The sequence below is a fragment of the Orbicella faveolata genome, unplaced genomic scaffold, assembly GCF_042242905.1.
Source record: "Orbicella faveolata isolate gen_17 unplaced genomic scaffold, um_ofav_v1 contig_1, whole genome shotgun sequence".
NCBI classification, from domain to species: domain Eukaryota; kingdom Metazoa; phylum Cnidaria; class Anthozoa; order Scleractinia; family Merulinidae; genus Orbicella; species Orbicella faveolata.
In genome coordinates this window covers 10,290,001-10,312,500 of record NW_028301536.1, presented here as the reverse complement: position 1 = coordinate 10,312,500, position 22,500 = coordinate 10,290,001, and the positions used below count along the sequence as shown (strand labels likewise).

At 39.3% G+C, this 22,500-nt stretch overlaps 1 protein-coding gene across 1 annotated transcript in view; it reads left to right on the top strand.

Moving 5' to 3' along the window:
- LOC110056908 (vesicular glutamate transporter 2-like) overlaps positions 1–22,500 on the top strand; it is a 38,111-nt gene that overhangs the window by 623 nt on the left and 14,988 nt on the right. Inside the window, exons 2-7 of the mRNA XM_020763462.2 lie at positions 5,463–5,723; positions 10,895–10,928; positions 11,354–11,553; positions 12,624–12,711; positions 18,475–18,570; positions 19,482–19,615. Of these exons, the coding sequence (XP_020619121.1) occupies positions 5,472–5,723; positions 10,895–10,928; positions 11,354–11,553; positions 12,624–12,711; positions 18,475–18,570; positions 19,482–19,615 (804 nt within the window). The 5' untranslated portion in view covers positions 5,463–5,471. The remainder of the gene's footprint in view (positions 1–5,462; positions 5,724–10,894; positions 10,929–11,353; positions 11,554–12,623; positions 12,712–18,474; positions 18,571–19,481; positions 19,616–22,500) is intronic.

The window sequence follows — 22,500 nt, the reverse complement described above, 5'->3', positions numbered from 1 at the left end:
GTTAATTTTATCAGCGATGCATTTGAACGAGAGATATTTCGATACCGTAGACGAGAAAGCCCATTTTAAACTTGTCCGACAAGTGGGCCAGAGTGTTCCGTAGCGCGGTTTTGGTTTGTATGTATTCAGGACGATCTTTGATTCAGACCTGCTTGCAACCCGAAGGACAATATCATTGCTTCTAAGTTATTATCACCCTCTTAACCATCGGTCGAGTCTTTTTGATGCTTATTCCTTGCCATGTCGATCCCTATAAAGGTTCTAAGAAAACCACAGCATACGACGCCATCTTTATTTTCGAAGTTGCGATCAAAAATCAAAATATTCCCCTACCCCCTAGAATAGGCAAAGGACCAAAACATAATAGATACCAAAGAAATCTCTGAGGAGTGGGCAAGAGGCAATTTCTTAGTATTTTCAAAGGGCCACTAGCCTCGTCTGCCCTGCAAGGGAGTTCATATACGCCCCCAGCTACCCCTACACGAAGTTAACAATGAAACGGAGTTAACAATGAAACGTTTAACAGATTCGGTTACGGTCCTCTAGTATGTCATCATGTTGTGTCCAGCTGACGAAAATATTGACATCTGAGGGCCTCGTTTTCGATCAGGAAAAAGCATTTCGCTTACTTGAAGTATCACTCCGAATATGCTAGCCTCAATGGTACTTCGCACTAAAAACGACCTTACTCTACACTTTATCTACCTTGCTGTGTCACTAAGCTAGGCCGTATCGTCATGTTTAAATGCTAATATTTAAGGCAAGCCTAAAATGGCGCCCAAAGTAATGCAGTTTTGCTTTAAGTGCTACAGTACTTAATGTTTACAGATCTACTTCAGATTACGAAATATCTCTGATTTGGGGCTTTAAGGGTGTCATGCGTTTCAAACAAAAACTGATTGTCAATGTTAACCATCGTTTGTCTGAACTCCAGCTTTAGAGGCGCTCTAGAGCCTTCACTCGCCTTCAACTTTCACAACCCGCTAATTACTTAAAATTGCTCTTGTTATTTGGAGCCGCTGGGCTCACTCTACTCTCATACTACTGGCTAAAATTGTTCGCCGTAGCCTCCAGAGAAACTCCTCGGTCAAGCGAATTAAAAAATCAAACTTCAATTTCGGTTAGATGCCACTTGATATGTCTCAGATGGGCCTCCGAGATGGGTAACCCGAAAACACTGACCCCCGGTCCGCGAACCCCCACTACGGACCGGGTCGGCGCACTACCTATGGACCGGTCCACGGACTACCCCAACGGACCCCCTCTACGGACCACCCCAAAATAGTGTAAAAATAATAAATAAAGATTTCACTTATAGGTTGTCTAATAGATTACTCGTGTCAGTGTTACACTGTGCAAATGTAACAGACTTGGCTTTTGAAGAGCCCCCCCACCCCCTCCCCCCCCCCCCAAAAAAAGCCTAAAAGCCCTTTTCAGCGTAAGGAGATGCCGATGGCAAAAAGAAGGAAAGTTCTTACCTTCCATTCGTGGCTTAATCTGGCTATGGAAGATATATTTTTAGGCCTTTTATTCTTGTTTGTATCTGTTGTTTCGCTGAGCAAATTGTGAAGCCTGGAAGGAGTTCACGAATCCACCAGAGAATGGGCTGAACAAAATAGCAGAGCGGAAAAAGCACAAATTTCGAGGCTTCCCGAGGCTTCGTCTTTCATATACTTAATGGCCACAACAAAGGAAATGGCAATGTGTAATGATAGAAATTGTGCCCAAACCTGAATCCAGGTCTGTTACATTTGCACATGTAACGTTCGAAATTTCGCCGTCACGAGTAATCTATTAGACAGCCCGTAACTGAAATATTTATTTATTATTTTTATTCTATTTTGTGGGGTGGTCCGTAGAGGCGGTCCGTAGGGGTTGTGCGTGGACCGGTCCATAGGTAGTCCGCTGACCGGGGGTCAGTGTTTTCGGGTTACCCCTCCGAGATGTGAAGTATTGTGCCGGCGCGTGCGCATATTAGCTCATAGGTCTTCATATTGATATATTACTGCACGCTACTCAACGTTACTCAAATGGCACATATGCCCGTCTACTGTGTAGACTCTATGCCTTTCAGTTTGCAGTACCTCGTCTTATTTAAGTTGTGCAAATCTCTTATGGCATTCTGTGGTTATTCCCTGGTATTTTAGGGACCGTTCATTTTTTATAAGGTAGGGGGGGCTGGTGGGATTTGGGGGGGGCCATGCGAAAAAAAATGGCTTTCGAGGGGGGGCCATCCCAAAAAAATAAGGGAAAAAGGGGGGGTCACGTGAAATATTTTAGTAAAACTTTAAAATGGCACAATGTTTGAATATCAAAAAAAATGCTATAGAATAAACATAGACGGCAGGATATAAATTTATTACAAACTTTCCTTCTGCTTTAAAAAAACGTGTAGCTACTGAAAAGAAGTATTTAACACTGTTATTTTCGAATGCAACTTTCACTGGCACTCATCTTCATCTCCGCTGTCGTCGAGTTCTTCGTCGCCGCTTGTACTGCTATGGGAGTCTCTTTCACCAATGCTGCAAGAAGCAGCAATGCTTTCCGTCAGAGTGTACTCTTCAGGGTACATGAAGGTGTAAACATAATCTCTGACTTCCCGCTCAAGGTTGGTGGTGATTCTGCTTCTTGCAGCATTGGTCAAATAATTCCCTTCCAAGAGCCGTGCGATGTATAGCCCATCTCTTCTAAATATCGACGTGGCAACATCCTCAACTTTAAGACACTCTTCCGGGACGGCCGTTCTAGGAGGGTACACAAGGCATTGTGGAAGATCATTTCCTAGCGGGTTTCCAACACAGATTCCATAAACTCGTTGGACGTTGTTTTCAGTCCGCTTCCTCTTTCTTTCATTTGACTTTCTGCGGTTTTCTTTTTTCCTTCTCCTTTTGTTGATGTGCTGTTTGAGTGTGCCTTTGAATATGCTGTTATAATTGCTCTTCTTATTTTCTAGTGCTTCCATGTCCTGCGTGACCTTCGTCAACTTAGCTTCTGTACATTTGATCTGTTTTACATTAAAACTGTGGGCAGTTTCTTTGCCCTGCTTTAAAGCAAGCTCATTGGACTGAAAGAGTGTGGAATCGTGTTCCTTTACATCTTTCAATATGACATTCAACTTTTCCACCATTGCTCTGTGCTCTTTGATGGAAAAGTTCAGTTTTCTTCCATCACTGGGCTTCAACTGGTACCCTTGCATGGAAAACTCACTCGCCCTTTCTGAACAGCCATCCGCACCTAGAAAAATTGCTTCTTTTGCATGTAAGATGTCAAACTGCCTGGATCGTTCAGCTGTAAACCTTTTCTTAAACGACTCGTCGCTTTCGCCATTATGGCGCATTTTGGAATGAGCCTCTTTCATGATGCTCATGTAGTAATGCGCTCTTTCCCCGATTGGATTAACAATATAAAGAAGAAAGAGTATGGAAGTGGCAGGCTGGTTTTAGCTGACCCAGAGAGCGTTGCTCTATTTGCAGATAAGTTTATTGTCAAATCGAAGTTTGTGGTGGATTATCTTCAGCATCTTGAAGTGCTGGAATTTAAAAGGAAAAAGAGAGCAGAAGAAAAGGCAAAGTTAAGTAGGGAGGAGGATTATCCTTGGACTGAGTTGTGCGAAGATCTAACCAAACTTAAAAAGCTACATGTTCCAGAACTAAACAAGTACTCAAACCACCACGGGCTGAAGCAGCATTTGAAAAGCAGCAAGAGTGAGAAAGTAAAGGCAATTGTAAGACATTCATGCTTGCAGCAGAAGAGTCCTCTCAGAGCTGGCCAACCAACACTGAGAAATGCCAAGACATTGACACAAAATGACAACAGGGCAAGTGCTGACAGCAGTGAAATGGATGAAAGTGACAATGATGAGTATGACAGTGATGCCATTGACTCTGGGGGAGAAGATGACTCAAGTGACGTCATTCTTGCATTCATCAATTCAGATGAGGAAGATGCCAATGAGAGGCCAAATGCCACACGCTCAGGGCGAGCCATAACTAGGAGATCCGAAATTGACTTCTCTTTCTTTTGATTTGGTTTTTAAACAACAGCTCTCTGTCGTATAGAGATTGTAAATATCGTCTTCATAGTGAGCACTGAAGTAGGAGGATAATAGAGAAATATTTAAAAAGTTGAAATCTAAATATTGTTTGTTCAATTCTTTTTTGGGGGGGGGGTCATCCCAAAAAATGACTGCTATAAGGGGGGGCCATGTGAAAAAATTAGTAAGCTGAGGGGGGGTCATGCGATTTTTAAATGGTGCTTCCCAAATCCCACCAGCCCCCCCTCCCTCATAAAAAATGTACGGTCCCTTACTGATAGCTTTCGGGTTACCCCTCCGAGATGTGGAGTATTGTGCCGGCGCGTGCGCATATTAGCTCATAGGTCTTCATATTGATATATTACTGCACGCTACTCAACGTTACTCAAATGGCACATATGCCCGTCTACTGTGTAGACTCTATGCCTTTCAGTTTGCAGTACCTCGTCTTATTTAAGTTGTGCAAATCTCTTATGGCATTCTGTGGTTATTCCCTGGTATTTTACTGATAGCTTACTGAAAGCTGGTCTAATGACGCTAATGAGATCTCATTTCCCATTTTCATTCACGTGCGTTCTTCTTACGTTTATCGGTTTGTTCTGAATCGCAGGAGAAACATACCAAATTAGAACGCCTTTTTGAGAAATGAACTGGCTTAATTTGGCTTAAACTGTTAACAGAATGTCTATAGGCCATGTCGTTCTGTTTATATAATGACGAATCGAACTCTTTGAACATGAATTACAAAGGAATCTTTGCTCTCGATTATCTTGGCCACAGGATTTGAATTTCTAGTTTAGCGACCGGGCCATCGTGACAAAGTCGCCTCCAACCGCCTCAAAAAATGCCCCGTGCCTCTCGACGGTTGGAGGCGACTTTGTCACAAAATTCAAATCCTGTGGCCAAGATCATCGGTTACGGATCGAGACGGAGAAAAAACGGAAAGCAAGAGCTGGAAAACCCGCGATTCTCGGGTGGTTAAGATAAACTTTGGAACGTTGGGAGAAAGCGAATGGGAAGAAGAGTAATCGACGGCTGCCATGAGGCAATTTTGACGAGATTAGACTAGTTTTGCGGAATTTTCGGAGCTTTGAGTGCGGGCCATCGGGCCAGTGGGTCGCCCGCCTTTCGTTTTCTTTAGGGGAAGCAAACCGCTCGAAAGTAAAACTCGCCAAAATGGCTCTAAACCACCTCCAGGAACCCAGAGGTAACCCGTTTAATATTCCCAGCGACAAATCCCCAGACAAATAGTCTGTTATTGTTAAATTGCACGCTGAAAACCATACTCTGTTCAGCGGTATCACCGCGTTTTAGGCTGCTTAATTAAGGGGGAACCCACTCCACCACCCCACACCCCACTTAAACTGCGTAGGAAGGAGTTAGCAATATACGCAGGGGAACACAATTTTTTTTAATTTTACCACCTTAGTTTTTCAGGATGAACCAACAGCTCGATGACAAAGAAAAGGTTTCTTCGATACTAGATGATCAATACTCGACATTTCCAACAGGGAAGGAAAGCAAACAGAACACCAGTGCGCTCGTGAGCTTCCCAAAGAGATACATTTTGTTACTGATGATTTTTATTGGTTTTGTGAATATCTACGCCATGCGGGTCAACCTTAATGTGGCTCTGGTGGCAATGGTTAACAATCAAACAGCGATTAGACAAGGAGTTAAAATAACGAAGGTAAAACACTTCTTCATTGACCCAGTAATTGCTGAAGTTGGATTAAGGTGGAATAGTACCCTAATTTTCGTCGAATTTGGTGAAATTGTGGAAAAATGTTTTTGGTTAGTTTTCATATCTTGAATCATTGATGGTCCTTATGAAAGATACTTTTTTGCCGAAAGAAAAAACCTTCACCACTTTTTAGCATGTTTGCTATGGGCAACCAGTTTGTTTAGTGTTCGTTTATTGACTCTAACGGCCGAAAACAAAGAAAATGTGCTTTTTCTGACTGAAATCGACACCGTTATAGATTAAGACGTTCTGTCCTTGTGTATATATGAACTGGGGTAGCTTTTCTGTGAAAGCCTGGAAAAGAATGCTTGTTTGCTGTCTGATCACTCTGCGTGAAACGAAAACAAAACAATTTCTAACTTAGTACAAGCAAGAAAACACCAGTCGTGTAGGAGGGGCACCTCGTCCATTGATCAGACATAAACAGCTTATAAACAGCATAGTTTATTGCAACAAACATAAGCGGCGCTAGGATACTTATTAATACAACAAATGTATACTTTGTACTAAACAAAAAACACGGACATTTTACCAAAACAAATTTTCCAGAATAAAGTGATCAAAAACGGAGATACCGTCGAGTGAGAGGGAAGAAAAAGAAAAAGGAGGACAAAAATCAACGCAATGAAGGAGTTACTGATGCTCCAGGACGGTTTTAGTGTTCAACTGCAGTTCATAGTTATGGTATTGCTTGTGAAAACCATACTAGAACGTTAACTCTCTTTTCCTCATTGTCAGATTTTGACTGTAGGCACTTCGGCTCAACACTTCTCCTTGGAACATAAAACACTCATTTTTGCTGTAGACTTTGATCAATAGTGCTTCTGTGATATGAACCTAAATCAAGTCACGTTCTTTTATTTGTCACCCATTTTTTGGCCAATCTCGTCAGTAGGCGTGGTTATGAGTTAATTATATTCCCTTTCACATTGTAAATTAAGGGAAAAAAAGGCTTAAGCTGTTAAGAAGGAATCCACCAGAAGTTCGAGTAACAAGCGGACAAAAACTTTGTACCGAATTTATTTACACAGTATTACAAACTTCTGTGCGACTGTTTAAAATATATTCTCCAAAGAAATCATTTTTATCAACACCAAATGTCGAAAACAAATTCTGAACTTCATGTGAAACACTTAAAAGTACTGAAGAAATGAAACTGATGATGAAATTTTACCTGTGTTTGCACCATTTCTCTGAGCCTTGAAATTATTTTCTCGAGTTCCCATGGGAAATTGTTTCTCATGTTATTTCAGGCAACTATTTATATCTTTAGCTTTTATAAAGTGAAAAAAGGACAGTAATATGCTTAAAATTATTCTGGTACAAGGTTTTTATCCACTAAAAACTGAAATTGCTCGATTTCCTATCAGATTTTATCTTAAGGTTCTAGGTTCATATTACAGTTCTATATATGTTAAACATATTCTGAAAATCTCAGAATCAAATATTTCCTTGGTAAGGAAATATAGTTGTTGGCGTGGGGGTTATAAAACCACGATTTTATGGGCGTGGCACGGTTGCCATGATAACTATTTATGTCGTAATTTGTGTCAAACAATTTCTCCTGTTGAACTTAATAACATGACATTAAAGATAATTTATTAAAACTTAATAGACAAATTTCTATTAAGAATATAAGGCAAACAGCGGTGATAAACATTGTATTCCAACGCATTTTAATACACAACTTGACGTTTCGCCTGCTAGTCTACATACATTTTCAAAAGTGACCGTTACAATTTTTTGAAAACTATATATATCTTTAAAATGAGAGGTCTGGAACCATTGCATTTGAAGGAGACAATAAGATTCCATTTTCAGAAGTCCTTGTTAAACGCTGCCCTATCAACACTTTCTCCACATCCGTCTGCCTCTACACCAAGTCGGATTCATTCACACCTCGCAAGTACAAAATCAACCTCATCCGCACACTCACCCATCGATGCTTCCGAATTCGCTCTGCGTCATTTTTGTTGCAAGCCGCTATTTAAGATCTGAGAAAGCTCCTGTTGCAAAATGGTTACCCTCAAGGTGTTATCACGTTCAACGATGTATTGAACAAAAATAAAAACAATCCAAATAACCCTGTTCAAGCTACAGTTCCCCAAAGAGATATCTTAATCCTATCCTAGACATCTTACCCTACTTAGGTCTTCACAGTAACCAAGTCATAAAACGTCTGAAATCCTGCGTATACAACTTCTATACCCTTTCGTCAATCTCAAGATCATATTCCATAACACACGCCGCATCAAATCTTACTTTTCATACAAAGATCGCTTGAACCGCGAACTGGTTGTTTTGTTTTGTTTTATTATTTCCTCCATTCATTATTATATTACAAAGATATTTTTTTTATATTACAAAGTCATTATTATATGAAGAGATATCTTTCTTTTAAGATATTTAAAGATATTAAAGAAAGCGAAAAATGGAGAAGGGTACAATATAGTAAGACTAATTAAGGCCCCTAAAATACTGGATATTACCTTTTTTTAAACTCAAACACACAAACACACCCACGAGCACACAACACACACACCATAACTGCAATCAAGTCAATTTAATACTGAGCAAAATAATACATAGAAAGCGCCTTTTTAAAGAGAGGTTCAGATGAAACACTACGAACAGAAAGAGGGACTTGAGGTCATTCCAATAGTATTTACCAATAAAGCTGGTTGCTGGGACTGGTTGCTGGGATGAATTTTGCACGTTGGCAAAACAAAACGAAGACTCCATCACAGAAAAACAGAACATTTCGAGGCCCTCGCTAAAAGTGCCCATTCATCAGCAATGGCTGATCATGTGAAAACCACTGGTCACAACATAAAATGGGATCATTTTGACATTTTAGCCTCCTGCAAAACTGACTCTCCTTGCAGAATTAAAGAGACTCTGTTCATTCAAAAGCTAAAACCTTCCTTTGATAGTAGTCAGTAGTCAGTCAGTAGTGAGAAGTTGTTGCTTTATTAGCTGTTTCTCCTGATGATGTCTAGAGCTGAAGATCATTTTTCCCAGTCTAGGTTCCAGACCTCTTATTTTTAAATACATACATTATGAAAATGTATGTAGACTAGTATCCGAAACGTCAAGTTCTGTATTAAAAATGCGTTGGAATACAATGTTTATCACCACTGTCTGCGTTATATTCTTAATCAAGCTACGATGGCATAAGAACAAGAGTTTAAAAATCTCTAGGTTTGAGGGTACCATTCCACCTTAAACCGCTGAATGTATGGCTTGCAATTAATGCGATTGTTTAATTTCCGCAAGGAGTTGCAATCAAGTAATATTTTAACATAACGTCGCGGATAAAATGCAGTCAAACTTTGGCCGCACTAAAATATTCATATACCCTTTATACCCAAAACCTCTAAAAAGGGATACTTTATAAGGGAGTAGGGCAACCTCGTTACCAAGATTTTTATATTTTCGGCCTCCGGCTCCAATAAGGCGGGAAGATGAGAGACCCTGGAAACGGGGTTGGGGTTGGTGCGAGGCAGGATGCTTTAATGAGACAAATAATACACTGATGCATTCTGGTGCATGAGCACAAAGCGAAAGATCTCAAAGGGATTGATCTGTGCCGTCAAAACATTTACCGTCAATCGTCAAATACGCCCAGTGTCAGGTCGGCAAGCAGCTCTCGTAAGTCTGACATGAGTGGATTAATAAACTTTGAGAGGACAATAGAACAAACAATAGAAAGAATGCTCCTGGCCCTAAAACAATAACAGCTGCTAACAATGAAAAGAATTTCAAGCTTACGAGAGCCGCTACACTTCTGCACTGTCAACCGTCAAATAAGTTTAAAAAAATACCGCGAAATAGCAAATAATTTCTCTTGTGTTTTGTCAAAATTGTAATAATTTCCCTCGCCTTCGTGTTTTAATTTCGTGGGTGACAAATAACGCTTACCATTGTGGGTTTTTGACTTGTTTGTTGTATCGAGAAATTTCGCGCCAAACGTTGCCTTGGTAATTTTGTAATTTCACACGTGAAATTCAATATAAATTAACGCTTAAATTTCACGCCAGAATTAAGGGACACAGTCAGCTTTGAAACCGCGCTGACCTGGGCCCTAGTTTTCTCGCTTTGAAAAGAGTTCACCTTAACCTCAAAATCAAAGATACTCGTCGAGTACATCTAGAAATCCGCTTCAATCTTCGCAGCGTTTTGCTTGATTTTCAATCGTTTACTGAAAAACCTGTTTTTCAGTGTGCTTTTGCTCATCCTGTGATATTATTTTATCATATTTGGTTAGAAACAGTATGGATCGCGTCTCTGTGATATACAAATTAGCTGACTGTGTCCCTTTAAGGAGTAATTTGTTACTCATGACATTACAATAATAATAACGATTTATTACTCAAAATCCGTTGAAAAAATAAAATGGTGAAAGGGAAATCCAGTTGTTATCCCTCTGTTAAAGATTTCCTTGCGTAAAAAGAATAAAAATATATATTCGCATGTGCAAGTGATGATGATGGACCCCTCACGTACTCGCGTCATTGCTTTCCGTAAACAGAAACATGTATATTTTTTGGACTCACAGGCCAAACAGGTATGTCGAGTGCACGGTAGCTACGCGTGCAGTGCGTGTAGCAGCGCTTCACCATTCGGGCGTTTCGGCGTTGATATGTTAACAAGACTATTCTTTTTGGGTAAAATCATGCTACAAAGCAAGATAAATGCAAAGAAGGAACTAGCTTTTGTGCAGGTTTCGTATTAGAACACGTTATCTGTCCTGTGAACCCACTGCCCGCCGATTGGCCAGAATAATACAAGGGATTTTTCTTCCTAATCAGAAGCCAGCATTCGCAGGGCTGTTTGGAAGTGACGAACGCTGTAAGAATCCGTTGGCGGGGGCTCCTCGCTTTCTCTGCAACTTTTCTTTTTAATCAATATCGCTTTATTGTAATTAGTTAAACTAGTTTTATGATTTTTAGCTCGTTAGTTCTTTCTTAGAACTCTTTTATTTCATGTACATGATGAGAAAAAAGCTTATCTCTTGAAAATATTACGCTAGAGTTCACGTGAGCCACTGGTTTGTGTTTTCCTCCATAAATTAAGTCGTTTATTTTAATTTTACATCTTATTTTGAACATTTACAGCAAGCTGAATTTGACTGGAATTCTAAACTGCAAGGTAGGTGCAATGGCGTTTTTTTCTATAGTATAAGAATTGGACGTTCAGAGAATCACAGAGACCCTCGACTTGATAAAGTCTGTCCTGTTTCAGTTTCTTTCTACAGTGTGCAATGTGCTTCACACCGCAATAAAGGCTCCATCCGTCTCCAACACTCCCGAAGTCGTACGTCTCTGACTGCCTCCCTAGGGCTTATTTTTAATATAATGTTTATGACATCGAGGGAAACCGGTTACGAATACTGAAAGGGCGTACCGTTAAACTGACACTTCATGATAACGAGAGTAACTAGTCCTTACCTTGCAGCCGTTCTCCTTAATTGACCTTCTGAATACCAACGCCTCGCTGATAGGGACAGCTTTCTGTGTCCTTTTGGTTTTCTTCACTTAACCAGCGTGGTTTGACTGTAATTAATTTTTTTTTAGGTCTTGTCCTTGGCGCATTCTTTTACGGTTACTGGGTTTTACAGATCCCAGGAGCTTGGCTTGCTATTAAAATTGGTGGCACACGTGTGTTTGGTTATGGCGTTCTTTTGACATCTTTGTTGGCTATTCTTACTCCAATAGCTGCCCGATATCACGTCATGGCCTTAGTTGGTGTTCGAATTTTCCAAGGTTTGTTTTTGGTAAGTTGGTAATATTGAAGCACAGCTAAATAATGTTGTTAAGTTGGTAATATTGTACTGGCATTATCAAGTACCATAGTGTTGGTAACGAACTCATTTATACACAAAGCAGGCTATTTATGAAACCTAGATATTTAAGACTAGTAAAATTTATATGTTTCTATGTGTGGGAAATGGAATGAAAGTGATCTCACTGAGAAAGTTATTAGGTGGGTTAAAACTGGACTCTTCAAAAGCACTTCAACGAACTGCTGACGTTCCACTTACTGTAGTTGGTCATACTTTATTACCTTGGAAACATGAAAACTTCTCGCGGCTGGCTTCAATTCTTATTTACCTAATAAGTTAAATTACTCTAGCCTTTTGATTGGTTTTTACCTATGATCAATTGGATGACGGACGCATAGATGACGTCATTAAACATTTTTGTTTCTTTATTGCATAAAATAAATAGATTCCACGTGTGCCTGTTCAGCCATCGTTCACCTAAGAGATGTGATTAATTACTGAACAGACGCGCGACAACATGGAATCTGTTTGAGGGACTAGACAAGGTCAGGGGCCCGTTTCTCGAAAGCCCCGGAAACTTTTCGGGCCCGTAAAGCCATAGCAAAATCTCGAATCCTACGATTACATAGCTGTTTTATTGACATATTCGTGATATGAAGAGAAGTTCCCTTCATACAAGAAGTTTCAGGCGTATACACTTCTCCGTTTTTAGATACGGATGGACTAAAAATGGCTTTACCGGTCCGAAAAGTTTCCGGGGCTTTCGAGAAACGGACCCCTGGACACTTAGCTCAGAAAAAAGGTGCATGATTAAGAATCAACGAGAACCATCTCACAGGGATGCACTGACTGCCAGGGAACGTGAATGAATTAATTAATAAGGCCAGCACCAAATTACGAATCAAAACATTTGCACGTGGGTATTATCAAAGTTTTAGCGTTGTGTAGATAAAAATTGGCAAAAAATTAAGAAAAAAGTTTAAGTAAAAATGGAAAATGGACAAAACTTACAGTCATGTAAATTTTTTTACGATGTTATTGTTTATTTGCTTGGTCTGTAGGGGGTAACATTCCCTTGTAACCATGCCATCTGGAGCAAGTGGGCTCCCCCACTGGAGCGAAGCAGTTTAATTACCATATCCATAGCAGGTTATCAAAGTTTCATTCATTTTTAACAAATAGAATAATAATAACCGCTTTATTGAAGTGTAGTATTAACTACTAATTGGGGACACAACAAAAAAAAAGTTAAAATTATTTACAATTAAACAAGTAAAAAAAAGAAGTGTATATACAATCAATCTGCAAAAATGTATGTATAAGTGGTACATGAAAACAGTAGGCATGAATAGGTAGTCTTTTAGAATTACAGAGGTTACAACAATTATTGCTGTTGTACAGAAAAGACGTGAGGTCTTTTTTCCTAATATTCGTTTTGAATGATTCGATATTCAGAGAGCCTTTCAATTTATTATCCAGTTTCGACCATGTGCGCGGTCCTTGATATCTTAGAAAATGTTTTCCATAGTTTATTGTATTAAAAGTAGGGATATCAAAATCACTATTTCTGAGTGAATAACTAGTATTTTTCTGCTTAAATAGTTCGTCAACAATACCCGGCGCAAGGCCATATTTTACTTTGTACATCAATATAGCGATATCTTGTAGTCTACGATTTAGTAGTGAAGGTAGCTCTGCTCGAACCAGAAGGTTTTCATATGTTTCTGAATGGGAGTTAAATACTGCTCTAAGTGCACGTTCTTGAATCCGTTCTATTTTTCTGCTGTCAGAAGATCTGCAATTATGCCATACGAGATGACAATATGTTAAGTGAGGCAAGATGGAGAAAAGTCACTAGCAATCGATATTTCGTAACGTCTTGTCTATTATGTCTGAAACTCCAAAGTATGTAGCTTTAAAACAATAACGTGGTGAGTTATTTCACTGGTGCGTGTCACTAAAGACGGCAATGGTTAGCGCACTGGACTTTGGATTGATCGATATGGGTTCGATCCCTGGTCGGGGTCATTGTGCTATGTTCTTGGACAAGGAACTTTACTCTCACGGTGCGTCTCTCCACCGAGGTATATAAGTAAGTAGGTGAATTTAATATTTTGATGTAGTCCTATGAAGGACTAGCATCCCATCAAGTGAAGAGGAGGGGTGGGGAGGGGGGGAGGGGAATGGCGTGGAATGCTATAGAAACCGGGATAAGTTCCGGTGCTCTGGATGTTTGGGCCACTAGGCCCCACGCACACTTTACCGTACCTATCATCGAAACCCCATGTAGAGTTACCCACCTGCCCATGAGTGTCCAAGTATCAATTCTTCGGCAAAGTACACACTCTTTAGATACTACAGGATGAAATACCAGTGAAGCGTATGGAAAGCCATAACTTTCGTATGGGATTTTTTTTCTTTCGATCGTGAAGTGTTGTATTGATGCTATGAAGTTTCGTCATGATGCACTGCAGTAACATTGTTTTGTGGTGAGGTTGTGTCGTAACGTGGTGAGGTTCTGTCATTATGTTGTGCGAAATTGTCGTTATGTGTTGAGGTTTCATGGTTATGTGTTGTGTTTCCATCGTGATGCGTTGAGGTCTTCGTATGACCTGGTGAGTTTACATATTTATGTGGCGAGGTTCTGTCATTATGTTGTGCGAAATTGTCGTTATGTGTTGAGGTTTCATGGTTATGTGTTGTGTTTCCATCGTGATGCGTTGAGGTCTTCGTATGACCTGGTGAGTTTACATATTTATGTGGCGAGGTTCTGTCATTATGTTGTGTGGAATTGTCGTTATGTGACGAGGTTTCATAGCAATGTGTTGTGTCTCCATCGTAACGTGTTGAAGTCTTCGTGATGTGGTTACGTATTTATGTGGTGAGTTTCTTCCATTATGTGGTTATCACATGACGTGACGTGGGCTCTCTATTATGACATGTGATATATTCCTTATATAACGCGACTTGACTTCCTGCTCTCAAACACTATCTCCCAGGCTTTATTCGTCTATAAGAACCGCTTGACCCTGTTTTAAGAGTGGGCCCAGTGCCTTCTCGGAAACAAAAATGGCGGCTGAAGCAGAAACAACAGACAATTTGAAATTAATTGCTTGAAAAACCTAAGCTAAGGCATCTATTAGAGAACTCCCAGCGAGATCAAGTTACAGTTGATGTCATATCAAAGTTGTCGTCAAGAGAAATGGAATGTTAAGGCATTAATGATCGCAATATAATGAGGGCAACCCTAAAACACAGAATGGAATCTAGAATCCGAATCCGGAATCCGTAATGTGGAATCCGAAAACGGGAATTATTGAAAATAATTCACTTCAGCAATGTCCAATAAATACATATGGAGAAAAATATTTATTTTCCGCTTTCAGCTTTAAGGTGGCTCCCTAGAGTATTTACGAACACCCTCCCTATAGAGCGCGAGTTAGAAAAGGAAACTTAGTTAATTTCTCTTAAAGTTTTCCCTGTAGAGATTTACCAGTATGGGTACTGTTAAAATGAGGCTTATTTTTTAGTTGTCAATTTTTGGATTAAGGCTGTTACCATGGCAACATCTCATCTAATCACAGGCAGATATATTCCTCAATTCAGCCTAAACTCCTTAATATTTATATTTTCCTTCGGTGAAATTTTTTCATACTTTGCCACCTCATGGAAATGATATTACCTGACATTTTGAATTGGTAAAAAGTCAAGATTGTTCAGACGGTTTTTCCAATATTCTGTAATTTGTCATTCTTCTAAATATATCAGATTAGCTCTGACAGATTTTAGCAAAAAGGGGTGTTTTATAGGAATTACATGTGGTTACAACTGAGCCAAATTTAAAACAAAAATTCACCGAAGGAAACGCGAGAAAATTCACTGTCAGTTTTGCTTTTTGTGCTCATGTTGACGTCATAAATATTGAAAAACACTTACGTTTTCTTTTGAGCGCGCGCAGATTACTTGAGCTTTCGTACTTTGCACGCGTGCAGTTGTAAAACTACAGGGAGCCACCTTAACCACAAACTTAAATTGTAAAAAAAAAAAACATGACTAGTTCTATACAACCTCTAGCTACGCATCTGGCTCAGTGGTTCAAAAGATTGATCCGCTATCATAGGGTAAATTACTATCCAATCTGGGTTAGTGAGTTTTCGGGTGGATAGAGTTACCCATCCTTTATTGAACCTGGCCCCGGCAGAAGCGCTGTTCTGGTCTAGATCACATTGCTTTGAGAAGACTGATGAATAGCACTATAGCAAAAAGCCTATTCTCACAGCATTGATACCAAAGCAACGTTTGCCAGCTATGAGTTTCTGGCCATCGTTAAGCATATTGGAAGCGGGTTTTTCGGTGAATCATGCCGGATTACAAATCGCAGGAAGTCAAAAAAAGTGAAAATGTTAGTTAGAAGAACTTCCCTTTGGCAGGTAATATATCTGACTGAACTTTTAACTGGAATTCGCGAGACAAATTATTCCGATCTGTTTGTAGATACCAATTTTAACTGAACTATGTACTGACATAAGTACAAAAGACTGTCGGAAACATGTTTTACTTACGAAATAAACTGCCGCTCTTTGGTAAACAACCCGCTCTGTAAAAATGTCTAAAATTTGGGTCAAGTGCACTAACGATTCGGCGGCACCCGGTGGAAAGCGAAAACGTCTAATACATCTCGAACAACTAATTAGAGGACAAATACTATCGTCAAAATATAATACATGTAGTTTCTGGAAGTCGCACGATGTACGAAGTAGACTCAACCAAAGTGACAATAACTAGACGACTCTTAATGAAATTTGAGATCGCAAGAACCGCACCAAGAGCTTGGTGTGAAATCGACATCTCGTCACAAATGTCTAGCATTCGAAAGCAGAAAACCTATTTAAAACATACAGTTAGTTTGGCGTTGAGATTGAATTGTTTTACCTTTATACTACAAGTGCGGGCAAGCAATTTGCTTTTCAGTACAAAGAACTAATAATACAAGGACTTTAAACGCCTATACCTAGTTGCCCTCAGAACAACACCCAGCAGTCCATTGTTTACTTTTCCTGATGTTTTAGGGCCGGGCCTCAAACACCACTCGAAGAATAACCCAAGCTGATTTTAATACACATTTTATGACCACATAAAAGTGTTCCAAAGGCGAAGTTTCAAGGAATTTAGAGTTATGGCACATGTCGGAAAATATTTCTGAATTTTGTTAGTAAATCAGGAATTTGACCAAGTAACTCGAAGGGATTTTTTAAAAAATTGTTTGTTTATTCTCGAATGGCGCTCAGGTCAAGTTCTAACCTGTTTTAGATAGCTGAATACTTTGTCTTTCAAGAAAGACAATCGATAACTTGTGGTTCTCCTTTACGCACAAACGCAAATGAAGTTTAGATTTCTAATTTTCAGCCTTTGTGTGCGGCCATTTTGGCGACAGTCGAGGCGAAAATCGTTTTCCTCGATTTTCTCGAATTTAAAGCGCTTTGAGCTCAAAAAACTACATCACGTTTCATATCTACCTAAGCGCTATTTGTGCACGAAAAGAGAGAGAAATCGATATTTCGACTTCTGCCGCCAAATCCCTTAAATTTTGCTCGATTTTTGGTGACATTTGCTCTTAATTAACTAAATTCCATAACACTTCACTCATTTTTTTTATTTTCTTCAGCTTGATCTAAACGACCTGACCTCATCTGATCACATGATTTCATGAAGCTGGCGTCAAAATGTAACAAAGCTTCAATGACGCCTAATTTACGTTTTGAACGATGTTGTGTAGATTTTTCGATGTAACCCTTACTTCTTCATTATGTAGGGGCTTTTGTTGTGCTTTTAGATGCGTTTTCTCCATTAAAATTCATATCAGACTTTGCGAACTACCAGAAGTCTATAAATATACAAGATAGCTTTCGATCGTTAGATATTTAGCAGTATTTGCCCGTCAAAATCTAACAAATTAGTTCTTCTTAACCATTAAACTAAGAGGCCGAGTTTTGTATTGAACAATTAGATATAAGCTCGAGATTTCTATCACGTGATAGTTGACAAGGGCGTTTTGGTGAAACTGAAACGTCGTCATTGATTGAACAAAATCACTCTCAAAAATTCCTTCGTCAGTAACCTAGGTTGTGTATTTACTAAAACAATTATTCCACCCACTCTTATTGGATATAGGCGATTATAACCAAGTCGGCGATACGCATGCGCACCTCTTTAGTTATTTTGTCACTTACATTGAACTTGAATTCATGGAGCATACCTTCCCGGGAAGACTCCTATACAAAAGAGACGGGGATTAAAAAAGCGCCCTTGGTACATCTTAGGGTGTTCAGCATCAAAAGGTGTACAGCAGGAACTTTTGCAGTATCTGAGTTTCTTCAGTTTAGAAAAAAATATGACAGGAGATATTTGACAATCAACTTATTTGTAACTTTTAAAAATAATGGAAGTGTCAGTCGATGGGTAGTTTTAAGAATTGGTACCTCCAAGAGGCTATAGATCATGGTCTCTTAGGGGTGAAAAAAAATTCAAGCCATACCCACACAAGAAGATCTTGCAACCTCTTAGGGGATCTTTTTAAAATTTCCCCGGGACTGTTTTGCCATACTTGTTGTATCTATAACTACTACTTAATCAGTCAGTTTGTTGTCCAAAGCTAGTCCATAAAGAGGATTATTCTGCTAACCCTGTGCCACTCATTGTAAGCACTGAGAAGGCTAAGCTAAGCATGAATGAATGAATGAATGAATGAATGAACTAAGGATGGTTTTCAAGGAAACAGACATTGATCAATGCTCACAATAATTTCAAATCAAAAGAAAAACTAAAAAAGATTTCTTCTTGTTTTGACTGTAACATCTGACGCTTATGAGCGTTTTCTTTTTCCTACCCTGAGCTGTTTTGCTTTGTCCACAGGATGTCCATTTGGAAATATAGTCGCCATACCACTAACAGGAGTTTTATCCAAATACGGCTTTGATGGTGGTTGGCCGTCAGTGTTTTATTGTATAGGTAAAGGCTTTAAACCAGTAATATTACTACACAAATTACTTCTGTGTATGTTCAAGAAGGCAAGAGATCATAAAAAAAAAAATAGTTCAAAAGGTAACAGTAAACTTATATGGCTTCATTGTAGTATCGGAGTAGCCATACCAGAGTACTTTGTTATTGTAATTTGTAATTTGTGATACGTGTAACTTGTTAAAGATGTGTTACTTTAAATAAATAAATAAAAAAAATTATTATATGGCTTGCTCTTGTATCCGATATAACGCGCACTCTGATTGACCAATTGTAGGACATAATTCTCCCGTAATGCCCACGGACCGATTACGGGCTTGCAACAACAAAGCAAAAAGCCATGTATAAAACAGCTTATTGACCTCGAACATTCAGTCTCAGCGGGAAAATCTCAAACCTCGACCTTGCCGTATTGACCTCGCTATCAGGGAGCTTAAGCGATGACGACGGTGGCGTCGAGGACGGCTGCTGGAAAAAATGGATTTATATTTTACTTTTGAATTTCGTAATTATCAAGAACTATTCAGAATGCCGAGTGGTCTAAAACGCTACCCAAACCAAAGATGTAACGTCAACGATCAATTCTAAAAGAAAATATCAAAAATTAGCCGTCGTGGCTCACGTTCTTCAAAATACGTAAAATTTGGTCATTTCACGTTGTTTTGTAGAGGACGGCTGCGAAATGTACACAGATTTCTAACACGCGTGCACAGCCATTGTTGTACTCATTAAACCTTCTGTTTGATGAAGTTCTCATTGCCGTCACTGTCGTGGTTTGCTTAAGCAAGCTCGGTCAATACGGCAAGGTCTCGGTCGGAGATTTTCCCGTAAAGATCTCACTCTCTGTTAATAAGTAGTTATTAATTTGAGTTTCACTAACTTTTTTTCTGATTATGTTTCAGGATTGTCAGGTATAGTTTGGTATTGTGCTTGGGAGATGATTGTCCACGACTCACCCTTAGCTCATCCTACTATATCAACAGCAGAGAAAGATTTTATCGAGACAAGTATTAGAGGATCCAGTGATTCAGCTGAAGTAAGGCTTTGACTTTATCCCCCCACTGTACTCCCAAGTCTATGCACAAAAAAAGTCATTATTTTCAGCTTAATGTATAGCAAATGATGGACGGAACATGATCCCCAACAAAGCCGGGCAACTCAAAAAAAAGTGGAATGCACCGGTATCCCCGGAGGTGTACTATCCATCATGGACTATACTGGGAGGCTCCCCCGAAAGGAGCACTTTTTTTCAGGCTAGAGAAATATAATATGTTAAGGGTATCACGATCACAAGTAAAGAAAAGGGTGGAGAGTATCCGGATTTGGGTTTTTAAATGCCATCTCAAAATATCTAGAACTGACACAACTAATGGCTGAGCCATTTCAAGTAAAAGTATCAAACTGGCTAATCAATCCAGACCTAATAGTGCTAATACAATTTAAACAGAAAAGAAATGTGGTGTGCTTACTGCAGATATGTATAGACCTTTTCCCACGAAATTAAAGGTACACGACAGGGTTAAAGCTTCTATCAGTGTGTTCAGTATAGAAAAGGGTAAGGGTTTCGACCTCGTGGAGAGAGCGTGCTGCCCCTTAAAATCTTTGTCGGGTGCCGGGCGTCCCAGAAGTCACGGGTTCGAACTTCGTTCAAGCCGGTGGACATCTTGTGGTTATAAATTTAACACATAAATTCATGTCATTTATGTCATTTTCGCTTACTAGGAATGCGGCTTAACGAGAAAATTTATGCGGGTGAACAATAAAAAATAGAATTAGTCCATGGGCCAGACCACTTTTCGGTACCAAACCTAAGGACAAAACCTAAGTGTTATCAGCTGATACTACTGCATGAATTGTTTTCAAATTTGTATGATAACCTTCCTGAATGAGTAACTTTGTGTGAGATTTTTTAATTTAAAATTTCGCAAAAAATGGCTTCAGCATGGAAACGAGGCTCAGAAGAAGATCCTCTAAATATATGGTCACGATCGTTTTATCAGTACTTCAGATATTTGAAAAAAAGGAAAACATTTGTATTTTTCCTCGAAGTTGTTAGAAGTAGAAATTTGTGTCAGGATTACACGAAAAACTAAAAAAACAACCAACGATGTCATTCACATTGCATCATGAGTAAATCCAAGATGGCGGCATTCTTGACAGGTGTGTAGGGCTAATGTGTGCTAAAATTTTGGTTCCTTATAGAAACGAGAAATGTTTTCAGGGGATAAATAAACAGTAAGCATCTAGATGAACATTTAGAGAAATCAATTAACTAAATATTAAGCTGATAGTGTCGATTTTTGACAAGAAACTTACAGATCCTCGAAATAGGCGTTCAAGTGTATATCATTCGTCATTTTATACAAAAGGTGTAGCAGTAGATGACATAATGAGAGATTTTGAAAAATATGGAGTTTGAAAAGCATCAAAAGGAAAATGATATTAAATAATAGTTTTCCATTGATATGGGGGTCATTTCATACACTGCTAAAGATGATTTCATTCATATATAGTGACTAAGCTAATTTACAATGACCAGTGCGGATGGTCTTTTGTGCTGCTTTTGTTGTTTATGTAAAATCATTTTTGGTGAAGAGCGAACACCTTAATAAAACAATATAAACTTAAGCGCTTAAATTAAACCGGTTTAAAAATGGCTTTTTAAAACCTTTAAGTCTTAGTATTGACGTAGAACCTTGCATGACTGAATAGGTGGCACAAAAAGAAGAAATGTGACGCCTGAAGAACACAACATCGATCAAAAGCGATCACGTTCAGAACAGTCCAGTTGTGCAAGTATTATGCACTGTACTGACGATGACACGGAAGTAGTTAGACCAAAAGATGAGGGGTCTTGAAGTACACTTGTAAGAGGCGAGCAGCTGCTGTTCGTAAAACACCTTGATATTGCTGAGACATTAAATGAAGGAGAAATTCCAACATTTACTATCACAGAAAATGTCGTAGCGTGTTTACCATGAAAAAGCTCTTGGAAACAATTTCAAAGCAACAAGCTGAACTGACGACCAACGGCAGCTAAGAGGACCTCGATCCGACAGTCCCCTACCACCAGCACAACTTACGAACATGTCTGCATATTCTGTGAAAAGAAGTATCTTAAGGGAACAAGAAATTGCGAACCCTTGGAACAGTGCAGAGATTTGCGTGCAGATCACTCAATTAGAAAATCAGCCATGGAAAAAAAGGACAACAGGATTCTCGCAATTGCGTCGCGTGAAGTCGTAACAGCTGAAGCTTGTTACCACAGGACATGCTACAAGGGCTATACTAGGGCTGAGGCAAGTCCACTGGGGCTTCCAATGGCTGTGATGAAAGCTGAGAAGATGAGTATGCTAATCTCAACTCAGAAGCTTACCAGATGCTTACATCAGATGCTTACATCAGATGATTACATCAGATGATTACATCAGATCGGATGTTCTTGCAAACGAGAAAATAGTCGGATTGACTGAAATGACAGAACTACTTATATCGTACGTATCTCACGTCTTTGGTGGTTGAAGAAATCAAGTTATCCACAAAGAAGCACACCAGATGGAATCTCCAGGCAGAATTTGGCGATGTCCACTCCTCTTTGAAAATTTGTTAGAAACCACCAGTGTCTTCATAGTTTCCGCCAATTTGACACACTTCTTGTAACCAAGTACATAACAACTCTTCTTCTGGAAAAACAAGGCAATGCAAACCAGTCTTCTCGGAACTCAAATATACACCGGGCTGCTATTGACATTCGCAAAGCCATTCAAAGAACAGAAAACAAGATCTCATTGTCTCCACGCCCTTCAGATCTCAATAAGAGCGCAATGAATGTTCCCAAAGAGCAGGGTTCATTCTTGCAAACATATCAGACTGGAAAAAAAGAGTGGCCAGATAAAAACTGTCATCCAAGAGTGCAGAGGT